General features: G+C 33.6%; 1 protein-coding gene across 2 annotated transcripts in view; it reads left to right on the forward strand.

The window, feature by feature from the left end:
• The window catches only part of LOC113508595, a 49307-nt gene extending 40423 nt beyond the window's left edge, over positions 1–8884 (forward strand). For both annotated transcript variants that reach the window (XM_026891719.1, XM_026891718.1), the window contains exons 3-7: positions 1251–1404; positions 4114–4231; positions 6831–6997; positions 7457–7513; positions 7788–8884. In XM_026891719.1, coding sequence (XP_026747520.1) covers positions 1251–1404; positions 4114–4231; positions 6831–6997; positions 7457–7513; positions 7788–7864 — 573 coding nt within the window. In that variant the 3' untranslated portion in view covers positions 7865–8884. The remainder of the gene's footprint in view (positions 1–1250; positions 1405–4113; positions 4232–6830; positions 6998–7456; positions 7514–7787) is intronic.
• Positions 8885–13316: the final 4432 nt, after the last annotated feature.

The following is a 13316-nucleotide window of genomic DNA, read 5'->3' on the forward strand; positions in this document are numbered from 1 at the left end:
CACAAATAAAAATTCTAAATCAAATAAAATCAATGTTAATTATAAAGGTAATTCAATAAATCAGGTCAGTAACACTAAATTTCTAGGAGTCCATATCGACTCAAAACTTGACTGGAAAATGCATGTAGATGATGTCTGCAAAAAACTTAACCAGTATTCATATGCTCTCTATTTACTTCGAAGAATTGTAAATGAAAACGTATTACTCAATGTTTATCATGCATATGTGGGTTCTACTCTAAAATATGGTATATTGTGTTGGGGTAACTCTACTAACAGTGAATTTGCATTCAGAGCCCAAAAAAAATGTATCCGAAGTATATGTGGGCATAAACAGACCGATTCATGCAGAACAGAATTCAGAAGACTAAAAATCTTAACCCTAGCGTCAATGTTTATATTGGAAGCAGCCTCAATCACAAAGCGAGATATCAGTAATTATGAGACTATGAGAAGTACAAGATATAAAAATGACCTTAAGGCAGCTAAGAGTAGAACAGTTAAGTTTAAATCATCCATATTTGGTATGGGTGTGAAAATTTATAATAAATTGCCAGACTTTATTAAAACCACTGAAACATTAGCTACTTTTAAATACAAACTTAAAAAACTACTGATACAGAAAGCATATTATACAATTAATGAATTCTTTAATGACAAATGTCTGGACTGAAATTTATTTAATGGTATTATGATAATGAAAAGTGTTAGTTATTGTTTAATGTATTTATCTGTAATGTAGTGGTAATGAATATTATATTGCCTTGACTATTTTGTACACTTGTCATGACGATTTATATTATTGTTATTTTTATTTATTCTATTTCTTTTTTTTGACATCAATTAATTCAGTGACAAATGTTTTTGACTAAAATTTATTTAATATGACGTTAATGATGCAATAATTATGACAAATACCAATTGATTTTCATACTTAATTTATTTTCTCTAATGGTTATTATGTTACTTTAATGATTTCATTTTGTTTTTCTTTTGACAAGTAATTGTAAATTTTAAAGATTGTACACCACATGGGTATGTTACAGTGATACTTTGTTATAACACTAATTTTAAGAGCTGAATTTCCACCTGTGACAAACAATAAATAAATCTTGAATCTATATACCGAGATAGCTCGACTAGTTTTGGACCTAATCTGAGCCTTTAACCATGAGATTTAAACCGTTCATAATGATAGAAAAATGATCACATCTTTATATCAAAGGTAAATAACATTAAAACTCTTTCAGGTGGATCTCTCTTACAAGGTCTCCCATAACCCATACACTCAACATCGAGCTCTCCGCATAACCTCGCCGGTGCCAGAGCTGACTGGCAACTACACATGCGTGGTATCAACATTCCTCGCAGAAGATGAGAAGACCAGGCCGATGACTATTTTTGGTAAGTTTGGCTAAAAAGCGCTATTGTAGGAAAAATAGAAGCCGAAAACTTTAAATTATTCATAAGGTATTAATGACATAAATACATTGACCTACAGGTTTTAGTTAAATATGAAGACGATAGATTCAAAGAAACCTCAAAAGGAAAATAGACATTTTAATGGCAAATGGGTAACAAAAATTTAGCTTTAGGTGTTTGTAAAGAAATTTATCCACGGATATTGTATTTGATAATACTCGTACCTCTATCGACCAAACAATAAAAAACAGGTACAAAATAAGAAAAAAGACTTAAATTCAACAAACAAAGTATCCGCTTGAAATCGAACAGGAAATTACAGTGTATTAATTATTGGCAGAACACAAATGAAATACACCATACAATACATAATAACGAACGGTGTTAATAGTGAAGCGGTAGCCGCTGCCGCAACAATATGCTTTGTGAGTTGAGACTAAACGGAAATTACTTCGCACAAGTTTATCTGCAGGTGCATCCAGCTGCAGAACTCATTATTACATAGTTTGCTGCCTATTACTACGCAGACTCGGTGCTGATTTTGGAATGGATAAACTTCATTCATATTTTTGGCTAGGTTTAGAATTCTTGGTTTGAGAGGATTTCGGAAGGTTCTTGATAGACTTATAAGTGGTAGGTTTGAAATTTTAGATATCAATAACTATCGTAACTAATTATGATCTTAACGTTGTTTAGCCCAAAAGCCTGTCTGACATCAAAGAACATTTTGTTGCAAAATGACGTATCCACGAAATAATCATATTCCCCATAACATTCCTTCAGCATACAAAAATCTATTATTGACGAGAAATAAAGAAATGAATATGCATCGTACTAACAAATTCCGAAACTTTCTTTAAAACCATATTGTAGAATTTTCAAGCGAAACTACAGTTTTAATAAAAGCTAACTTTAAGTATATTACGAACAACGTTGGACTAAAAGTCAAAGAAAGCAAGCTAATGGAATACAAATGGCTGTTTTGCTTATATTAGAAAATCCATCAATATTTGAAGCAACAGTACTGTGGCCATGGCATTATCATAAAACTGGAAGCGACGCAGACGGTGCGACTTGTACGAACAACGCGAGTCGTGCCCGAAATTTCAATGTAGCGATTATTATTTATACCAGAACATTTTTTTTCAAATTTGCTTTTATTTTAACAGTGTTATAAGTTCAATAAAAAATTATGAATAATATTAAAATGAGTGCTTTAACAAAAGCTTAGTATACTATCAGAAGTAAAGATACTTGTAAGTTTTTATTTAATAAGCAAGAACCTATTAAAATTATACCAAATACATTTTGTGAAAAAGTAAAGTTTATTCAAAACCAGGAAAACTGAAGCTTTAAATAAATTTAAAAGTAGACGCGTTGGAAGAAGACGTTACGAATATTTATCATACTTTGACATAAATAATGATAGAAAAATTTATGTATGAAAACCACTGACATATCTGTTCCATAAGAACTTAATCTATGTAGGTACAATAGGAGCAGTATCCATTACCATTCGCGTGATCATAGACAGTAGATATTGTATTCCTAAAACAGTTCGTTCGTGAACAAATATTGGGACTTGACGACATTTACATTATAGGAACGACGGATATCAAGGGTATTAGTATTAAAACGACATTTTTATAGTTCATAGTATTCCTCGTAATGGGTTATAAGAATAGATAGATGATAAGGTAGAAGCGCGACCCCGCCGCCGCGTAAGTCAGCTCGTAATTAAGGATGCTACGGTTGGGTCTGTAACTAGTCGTACAATCTCCATAAATACTGGTGAAAAATCCTCACGATAATTACTAAAAAAATACAAGTATGTTAACGAATCGGCTCATCTCATTTTTTAAATTGATGTATTTCTCTCACTATGTAAACTATAAAATTGTCTCAAAATGTATCTATGGTGTTCTAATAATTATAACCTAAAGAGATTTTGATCGAAAAAGTTAAAAACTACAGTTCAGCATTTCTTCACTATAATTGGCACGCATAAACACCAAAGAACTCCGGCAAAAATATTCATGCTATGTGAAAACAATTTTCCACTTGAATCGTTTTCGCGTCAGTTTTAGTTAGATTATTATAACTCGCTGTTGTCCAGCGGATTCAACTATTTGATTAAAATATAACGAAATGCTTTCACAATACATTCATCCTATTTTCATTCCCATGTTTACAATGTGCTAGATAAAAATTAAATATCAATTTACCGCCAAACCATCCTTTGTTTTTCAATGGCATTTATTATTCAAATTGCAAATCGGAACGAAATTTATTTCAATCTGATGTTTTTACAAATCCAGCTCAATAAAATATGAGTTAGCTATTACCTGCGTTCGAATGAATTTGTGAAGCGTCTATATGAAATTTTATGAAATTCAATAAGTCTCTATTTTATTCGGTTCATTATTTTTTAATGTGTATTATTATGAGTGTCTAGAGGTTAACACTAGGTCTAATGTAATAAAGACTGTCATTATTAGGTATTGTTTTATTGCAATGGAATTTGTTTCACTTTAAATTATGATAGTGCAATAATTTAAGAATCACTTTACGAAATTTTGATTTCGTGCATATCAAAATTCTCTTTTAAATTTACTATTTCAAAAAGAAATTTTAAAACATTGTTCGACAAGTTGAAGGACCTAAGTTTTATGAAAATGCTTTTGTTCGCAGTACCAGAGACTAAATTCGACATGATTCAAGATCGTCTGGATGACAAATACCTGAATATTATATGTTCAGTTGAAGGTGTATTTCCAAAGCCAGAGTTAGTCATCTTAGCGGGGAACAGGTAAGTTTGTTAAAACACTAAATGTTTTGTACAAGCACATTCAATCATGAGCACACATACATACTTACATAATAACCAAACCAAACTGATAACCAAAATAACATGAAATAAATAATAAAAATGAAAGTACAGAATGCATCTAATTCAATGGACTTAAAGTTATAGAAGATACAAATCAATCAAAGATTTTGAAAGTCTTGGAAACCTATTTATTCAGAGACCTCCAAGAAATCGCGGAATGACAGAAATTTGAAACATGGGAATCGTAAATAGTAAGGATTTCATATCTAGGAGAAAAGTGGATGAAGCAACAAGCAATTCCAGGAGGAGCAATGATGGGCATGTGTATCAGGCTAACTTATTGCCTATGCATATCAGAATTATCAGAAAATTACATGTTAAAACAGTTGCTAGAATTTAGACCTGCAACTATGTGCATAATAATTCAATCTTTGAAACCCTAGTTCACATAAATACTTAGACCTTTGTTTAGTCCTAGCTACCGCATTAGGTTAAGTAACCTGTAATGGTAGATTAGTGTGACAATTAAATAAATAAATAAATAATACAACCTACCTACTTAAACACTTTTACATGTTGTAAAATTAAGTTACTCCTGCCGATCTGGAGTTTGCCTCTTGTATCGAATTTGTTACACTTCCTTATTATTTTCGTTGTCTAAGATCAAGATATTTTTGTCCCGATAGTCAGCCAGTGGTCAGACATCATAACCTCAAAACAAGGGTCTACCTTGTTCCCAATATTAGGGTGGCATCATGCTTCTATAGTTTTCATCCGTCTTCACTATTTGTAGTCTCGGAATTCACTCCTTTCTCCTTTACATTACCAACGTCATCAGCGAAATATCTTTGTTCAAATCGACTCACAACCAGCTCAACATATTCGGGAACCAAATCATGCATCCTCTAATGAAAGCTTCCAATCGATTCGGAGGATCAAAACTCAAAGGCTTACATCGCTTCGTATGTCACAGAACTTGAATTACTGTGTCACGCTAAATTGAACCTTCTGACGAATATGATGGGTTCATTTCTAAGAATTTCTTTTGGTATTAGCAATATCTGTTCGAGGGAATAGACATGACGCTTCGTTTTTTTTTTGTAGTAGGTACTGAAACTTGTATAATATCTTGTTTATGTTGTAAGCCAATATTAAATGTAGATTATATTTAGTAGGGAATTTATTCCAATCAGATACAAGCAGAAATGTTTTTCAAGATAGAAAATGATGTGACCATCCCCGAGAAAAATAAGATTTGATGAAAATATTGACGAATTTCTATTGAACGAGACAAAGTTCTGAAAAACAGATCGAGAAATCGGGTCCAATATGATGTAGTAGAAAATAAATTCCAATGAATTGGTTGGAATGGGGCACAACGGCTGAAACTTCCGGACATCCGATTGGTTCGTGAATAATACCGGATACGATCACTTGAACGTTCCTCAAACTGGAAACATACGGAAATATATCGTGTGTGGAACCGAATTATCTGATTTCACTTTGCAAAAATTTAAAGAGCGTATGCATGTGCAACTCTTCTGGTGTTGCAAGGGGCTGGTGTCCATGGGCGGTGGTAATCGCATAACATCAGGCGATCCCTCAGGTCGTTTCCCCTTATCTAATAAAATAAACATAAGTCAGTCAAAAACTTGTGCAACTGAAGTTTTTTTTACTCTTACTGGAACAAAGACAAAAATTTGTTTTCTTTGGATCGCCTTCTTTCAGTTCTTAAAAGAGAAAAATTCTTGCAAATTGCAATTTAACAGTACTGGGAATATTTCAGGCTTTTTCATCTTCATGTAATGAATTACAGCATACCGCCGCCGCTGAATTTATTAAAATTACTTAAATTAATGTATTTAACATTGAGTTGATTATTCCAATTTACAATATTTCAATATTATTTCCCATTTGTCTTTATACTTTTTTAAGCTTCTGAATCCAAAATATCCATCCAAATGTTTCTCCACCTTAGAATTTTAGACTGAATAATTTGGATGCTCCACGAAAGTTGGCTAACAACCCCGACATCGGGCTTGCGATCACATACCCACCAGAGTGGATTTAGTTTGTCGTCCCGGTATTACCTCTATTCAGTAATTCTTGTACGGAATCATATGGAAGCCTCCCTTTAATCTTGGTTTACGCTGCTCTAATATTTACGAGGATGTGATGTATTTATTTTCTTTTGCAATGTTTTGCGAGGTAATCACGTCGTGTTTTTTTTTTGTTATTTCGAAGTCGCGCACTGAAATGTATATAAGTAGTTGGATTCTATGAGAATGCTTTATTTAAGTCACATGAACCTGGTTTCAATTTAAAGACATACACATTTTTACACCACATTCTTAAAAAAAGTTTAAATGGTCGGATGATATTCCTATTGGACAAGTGACGTACTTGTCTGATGAATACATTATCAACAGAATTATACTAAAATTATCCATGAAACAGAAGTAAGGCCTTCTTACTTACCTTACTAAAAAATCCCTACATAGGTACACATTACATCAAGCACAAAACAGGAAAATCAAAGTAAAAACAATCTCAGTGAACGATCAAATTGTGTCCGCAGACCGCTAAACGCGAAGTCGTCGATCAAAGTCATCGAAGGCCGCTACACAGCCCTAACGAGTTCCGTCGTGAGGATAGATGCTCTGCCCCCCACCGTCGAGATCCTCTGTGACATGCAGGTCCCGCTTGCCAACTACTACAGCAGAAAGAGGGATCTGTTCTACAGAGGTGAGTTTAAGAAGTACATATTTCATGCACCACCTTCTTAATACCTACTGGACTGTTGGTCCAGAGGTTAGTGGCCTTGACTGCTGAGCCGAAGGTCGTGCTTTCGATTCCTACCCAGGACCAATGTTTGTGTGATGAACACTGTATTAAAATAACCCAAAATCCTAATAAGGACAAATGTTTGTGTGATGAAAGCCATATTAAAATATCAGAACCCAAACTAAATAATAAATCCATAATTGTTTCTTTTAATTTTACCCACCAGCTTTGTACACATTATGGAATGCAATAAAGTTATTGATTGATTGATTGATTGATTGATTGATAAATATTGGCCTCAACTAAAATATGGAGCCATGTTTATATCAAAAATATTTTATCTCGCAGGCACAGGCATTTAGACAACGATGCAATGTTTTTTTTTTAATAATAATTGATAATAATTTTCTCTGCTTTCAGATCCACCGCCTTCTTCTTCAGAAATTCCTAACTCGGAACTGAATGCTCCAGATTCAGGTATGTTTAATCTCTTAGAACCAATATCTTCTGTAACCTAAAAGCGGCATTATATTTCAACTGTTAAAAATATATCAAAGTTGAATTTGAACGTTGATAGAGTCATAATGGGCCTTCATTAGGATCGATTATTTAACGTAGCTCAAAAAACACCGGTAGACATTGTTTTCATCCAAGTAAAGACTCGGTCTTTTGCCTTTGGACTTGATATATCATTTAACTCAGCAATTCTGATATTTAAAAATAATATTTAAAAATTCTTTGTTAATTTCAGGTCACTTGATTACTTCTACAACAGTTCTGCTAGTTACAGCTGTCGTCATCAGCCTTCTACGATTACATGCAACTTGACGGAAGAAAAAGACAAAGAAAATTTCAATATTTCGTGACAAGTTTTAAAACAATTAAGAAAATGTTCTAAGGAGTGTTAAGCATGAAGTGTACGGCCTATTACGGCTTTAAACTATTTTGTATCACAGAAGGTGATGTCAAGTTTTGACCACCAAAGTGCTTGTAATTTAGTCAAATGTTTCCATGTCAAAGATTTCAACCATTGATACTGTGCATTTTATATAATTTTAGAGTTTAATAGTTCTAATATATTTTCAATTGTATATTTTACTCACAACTTTTAATTTTTTATATTTTGTGTAAGATACCACAGGTTTATAAGGGCTCTCAGGTCCGCCTTTGGATTTTAAACAAAATCATCTTATAAAAACGAAAGGAATAAATTAAAAAGGTGGATAATCTTCAGTTTCGCAACCATTTGCACATATGTTTAAAAACATCTAAATATGCAACTAACATGTTTTTTCTAGGCTCCTGTGTTTTATAAAATTCTTGTTTTTTGTTTACATAATCCAGAATTTGAATTTCAGAACAAACAATTAGTCGCCAGAATTATAGAAAAAGAAAATACAATGTTTGCTAGCATATTTTTTGTGTACTGATATTTTACGTGTAAATGATAAATATATACCTAAACTAAGCTAGTATAATAATAATAATATATAACTTTTGTACATAGAAATGTTTAAAACATTCCAAAGATAAGTTTAATCTAGTCTTAAAATAAACATTACAAATTAAAACTTGTTTTATTAATTTTAGACCATATTTTAAGAACCTCAAATTTTTTTAAACTTAAAAATGTCCGAATTCCATGTAAATTTTTAGCATCTCATTAATACACTACGTACGGATGATATACAATACATATGTATGCTAGCATATGTTTGTTGTGTCTTTGTAGTAACGCCGCATGTTCAACGCAATGCTAGGGCGCGGAGCGCGAGGTTAGCGCCTTTGAATTTATTTATGGCACACCTATGACAAACAAAATTTTTTCATTATAAATTTTTGAAAGGATGACTCAGCGTTTTTATCATGGTTTTTAAAATATAATCATGAATTATGTAATCATAATATTATGCACGGCAGTTCTCATATTCCTTGCTAAATTTTTTGTTTGTCACCTTCACTACGACTGTCAATAATATATCTGCACTCGCATGCACGGCGCATCAACTATATTAAAAACCACACAAATTCGTTTGGTAACATTTCAAAACATCGTTCGGAAATCACTTTGGGAAATGTAAAAATGAATTTGTCTCTATCAACTATTAATAACAAAATCATCAATAAAACACTTCCGAATTATAGAACCGCCTATTACAAACTAAGCCCTGTAATCCTTTATAAATACCAACATATGTAAAAGGATAGATTCCCACTTTTAAAACCGCCATCAAATTCAATTTGCTTTTATCCATTAAATAAAGTTTGAAACTGAAGCGACAGCGGTTTTGCGTACAAAACAACTGACCAGCCGTTGTTTTTTTTTGTTGCACAGATATTTGGCTGTAAAACCTGGTCACATTGCTAATATATATATAAATATATTACTACACGTTTATCTTGCTGATTTAAAACTCGCTTCTCCAATAGCAGCATTAAAAAAGTTCCTTGAACAACAACCATTTCCCTAATTTGAATCTTACTTGCACAGCAACAACAAACTCTACAGGGACAATATATTACATCGCTGTACCAATTTAAAGTCTCGAAATAAAACGCGCATTCACAATGAACAGAATTCCTGTGCCACATATTGCTGAGTCGTTAAAAAGTTCAACAAACTACAATAGACATCAAATATTTGGTTCCAATTCGTTGGTTGTTGTTTAGTACTAGTTTGGAATTTTTAAAACTATCTAAACGATATAGTCTATGTTCAAATGTATTGACACTTTACTCTCTCTGTAAGTAAGGAGCTCATGGCTAAGCTACAACTGCACAATTGATCGGTCGGAGGTTAAGCTACGCTTGATACGGCTGGGTGTCCATCTATGTATGTCACAACAGTTTTCTCCGTATTTCAGAAGGCACGTTAAGCTGCAGTCGTATCATGTTGTCCAGATAACTGGATTGAGGAGCTCATATAGGAAGTTGTTCCGTATAGTATTTAGCTGCATCCGGTTAGACTGGTAGCCGACAGCAACAGAGTTGGAAAAGGTTAGGCTGACGATGAGTGTCTCTGTAAGTTTCAGAAGTCATCTAGACACTGAGAAACTGATATATTAAACGGTGTCATTATTTTATCCATATTTAATCGGACAAAAGTTATCCCAGAAATTCGATCTAATTATGTCTTGAAAGTAACTTCGTCAATTACTGAGCGTAAATCTCAAACAACCTTTAGATATATTTCAACTTGAAAAGTATAAATACATTAATCAGTGTTATACATATGTCAATATATTATAATACAACAAACTAATCACTGAACTAAGCAAGAGAACAAAACTATCAGAATGATAGTAAATTGTCATTCGCATAATATCCTTTAACGACACTAATCGACAAAACAAGCTTACACTTTTCCACAACAGTAATTGTACGTGGTATGGGAAAGCATCGGACGTTATTTCCCACGCCGCATGTTGTGGGACAATGACTTTTTTTGAACCAATCCAATCCTTTTGGACGCAATACACTCCCGTGTGAATTGGACGCGAGCCGCCACCTGGTATTCCTGATAGCTCCACATCAATTCTGATGGCCACATATACCGAAAATTTGGAATTGGATGCAAACATGAGACCGATGCTTTTAACTGGTCGGGTGTGAAACTGTTGGAATGGATTATATTGGAAAGGTATCATCGTAATACGACGCCTAAATAAGGTCCGAAAGCTACGAAGCACGTGTGATAGATGCCATATTTAGGCATAAGGTCAAAGATATTTCACAATCGGCTTTTAATATTTCTGAGTTAAATGTAAAAAGTTTATAATAAAATAACCTTTTTAAAATAAATGCAATCCATTTGCAACAATTGTAATATTTTAATATGGTTTAAGTGCTTTCAGTTTTCATTGAAGCGATCTTTCCTTTCTTTATAGAACGCTGTTACTGCAATCCCTCGTACAGTTTCATTCAGCCATTCGAGATTTTCACTTGCCATTTAATACGTGTAAAGTGCTCGAGCTTTTACCTCTGCATTAAAATGTGAAAGGATTATATTAATATCATAATAGTTTAATGGTTTGAAAGAGTTAATCCTCAAACGATCAAAACTTGTTTATCTACATAAAACCAGAGTTAACAAAGCCAAAAACTGTCAAGGGAAATCAGAGCCTCGCCGGACTATCGAGGAGCTCATGATAAAAGCATAAAGTAACATCAGCCCTACTACTACGATCATTCAAAGCAATACTAATGCTGATGTAAGAAAGAGACAAAACAATACACTACGGGTTGTAGAGTCTCGCTCTTACAACAGTGTAAGACTTGCTCTACGAGCGCATGGTAGAGGTACAGCTAGCTAATGCCTCGATGAGGGACACAAGACAAGTTATACCGGCTTAGGATCTCCCGCAAATAAATTTCCCATGAGGCGCGTATTTTACATTGGTCGCGACAACCGAGACGTTAGATGATCCGAAATATTTTTAAAAAGACATACGAGACGCACTATTTATTAGTTTTATGGGAATTCCTCAAGGGTTTCAGATTTTGTATGCGTTACGGAAGTAGGTAAAGGAATGGTAAAATTGATTTTTTTTTATTCAAAATAAACTATTTGCAAATCTTAGATTTAGTCTTACTTTCATCAGTTACCTAATATCATTCAATAACTCTACATTGAAGCTTACGTTACATTTGTCGTAATAAAACTCGTCCTTCCTCAGGCGTCCAGTACGCCTGAGGAAGGACGAGGACGAAAGATCTGCGAGAAAATGGGAGAGATCTTTGCCCAGCATATTTTTGTGATATGTTACACGAGCTGTATAGGATACTAGCTGTTGCCCGCGACTTTGTCTGCGTGATTTTCAAGATGTGAAAAACTATGATGTTTAATAATAGCGATCATCTCAAAAATGTAATGCAATATTGAAAATGAAACCCTTTTTTTTATATTTAAAGCTTGCTTTTTTATTTTTCGAAATGAATTATAATGAATCTTGAGCGGCCCAAAGACTATCAAATGTTTGAATCAAACACATTTCATCGTTTACGATACTATCCTGGTGTCAAATATTTCACAGCTGTTTTAATGACTTTTTCTTAATTAATCCCAAAAAGAAGGGTTTATAACTTTGACATATCTGCCTGCCTGTCTGTCTGTAACATCATAGCTTCGGAACCAAATGAACCATTTTAATTTAAACGTGAATTATGTGCAAGTGTTCGTTTAGACATGTTTGACAAATCGAGCCGTTTAAATATGGGGGGGGGGGGTGCAAGTAGGAAAAAAATAACAGAAGTGCTAAGACTGAGTTATACACTCAGTCTTAGCACTTCTGCTAAAAATGTTTTACTTTCGAGGGTTTTCCATTTTCTAATTGGGTGGGTTATGATTTTTGAGCACGTCTGTTCTTGGGCCGGCCTACACCTGAAATTGCTAGACGGATTATGACAGTGATTATGAGGTATCATAAAATTATTATTGTACTGTAACTAAAGAGGTAAACCAGAACCATATTACTGAGGCCCCGGTGTCCGTTTGTCTGTCTGTCACCTGGCTGTTTCTCAGAAACAGTGATAGCCAGACAGTTGTTATTTTCACACACGATGTTTTCTGACGATATAAAGAAGATGTAAAATTATTTTTGTGAACGGAGCTGGTGAACTGAGAGTCGGGCTCGGTAACTGTGGATTTCATAAGCGGTTTCGGTTGCGGTAGTAAACGGTTTCCTGAAACACGTTATGTTTGATTGTTCTCTTAATATTAAAATTAAAATTTGGAATATTTCCAAAACAAAAAAGTTGGTAAACGTGTTATCTTGCCCCCCTGGTGTTTTGATCATGATTTGCCTTTAAATTGCTGATAAATAAATAGCGTGATAATAAAAAAAATATCAGACACCCCTTTTTCAAAATTGACAATGACAAAAATCTAAAGTATAGGATATGTGTAATTAAACAAACAAAGCAAAAATATGAACATAAAAGTGACTTCATGTGCATGAGTTCTATTTACTGTACCAATTTACAAAGAAAAATTACGTATTTTATTCGTTAACCTACCTGACAATCGTTGAAGTAAAATACCGTCATCCCTATTGCATAAATGGAACTTAAATAAAGACTACATGAGGTTGGTTATGAGGTTACGCTGTCGATACCAACAGCCAAAATGAATTTTCCAGACATTGTATGACGGATGTAAGTGCTGATAGCTACACGCTATTATCAGCCTTATTGGGGAAATTTCCAAAAATATGTTCCTAATCATCGTTGGCTTAGGGATCTCAGAAACGCATTCAGTCTCGTTCCTTCCCCTGTTTTTACC

This window comes from Trichoplusia ni, chromosome 2 (assembly GCF_003590095.1).
Source record: "Trichoplusia ni isolate ovarian cell line Hi5 chromosome 2, tn1, whole genome shotgun sequence".
NCBI lineage: Eukaryota > Metazoa > Arthropoda > Insecta > Lepidoptera > Noctuidae > Trichoplusia > Trichoplusia ni.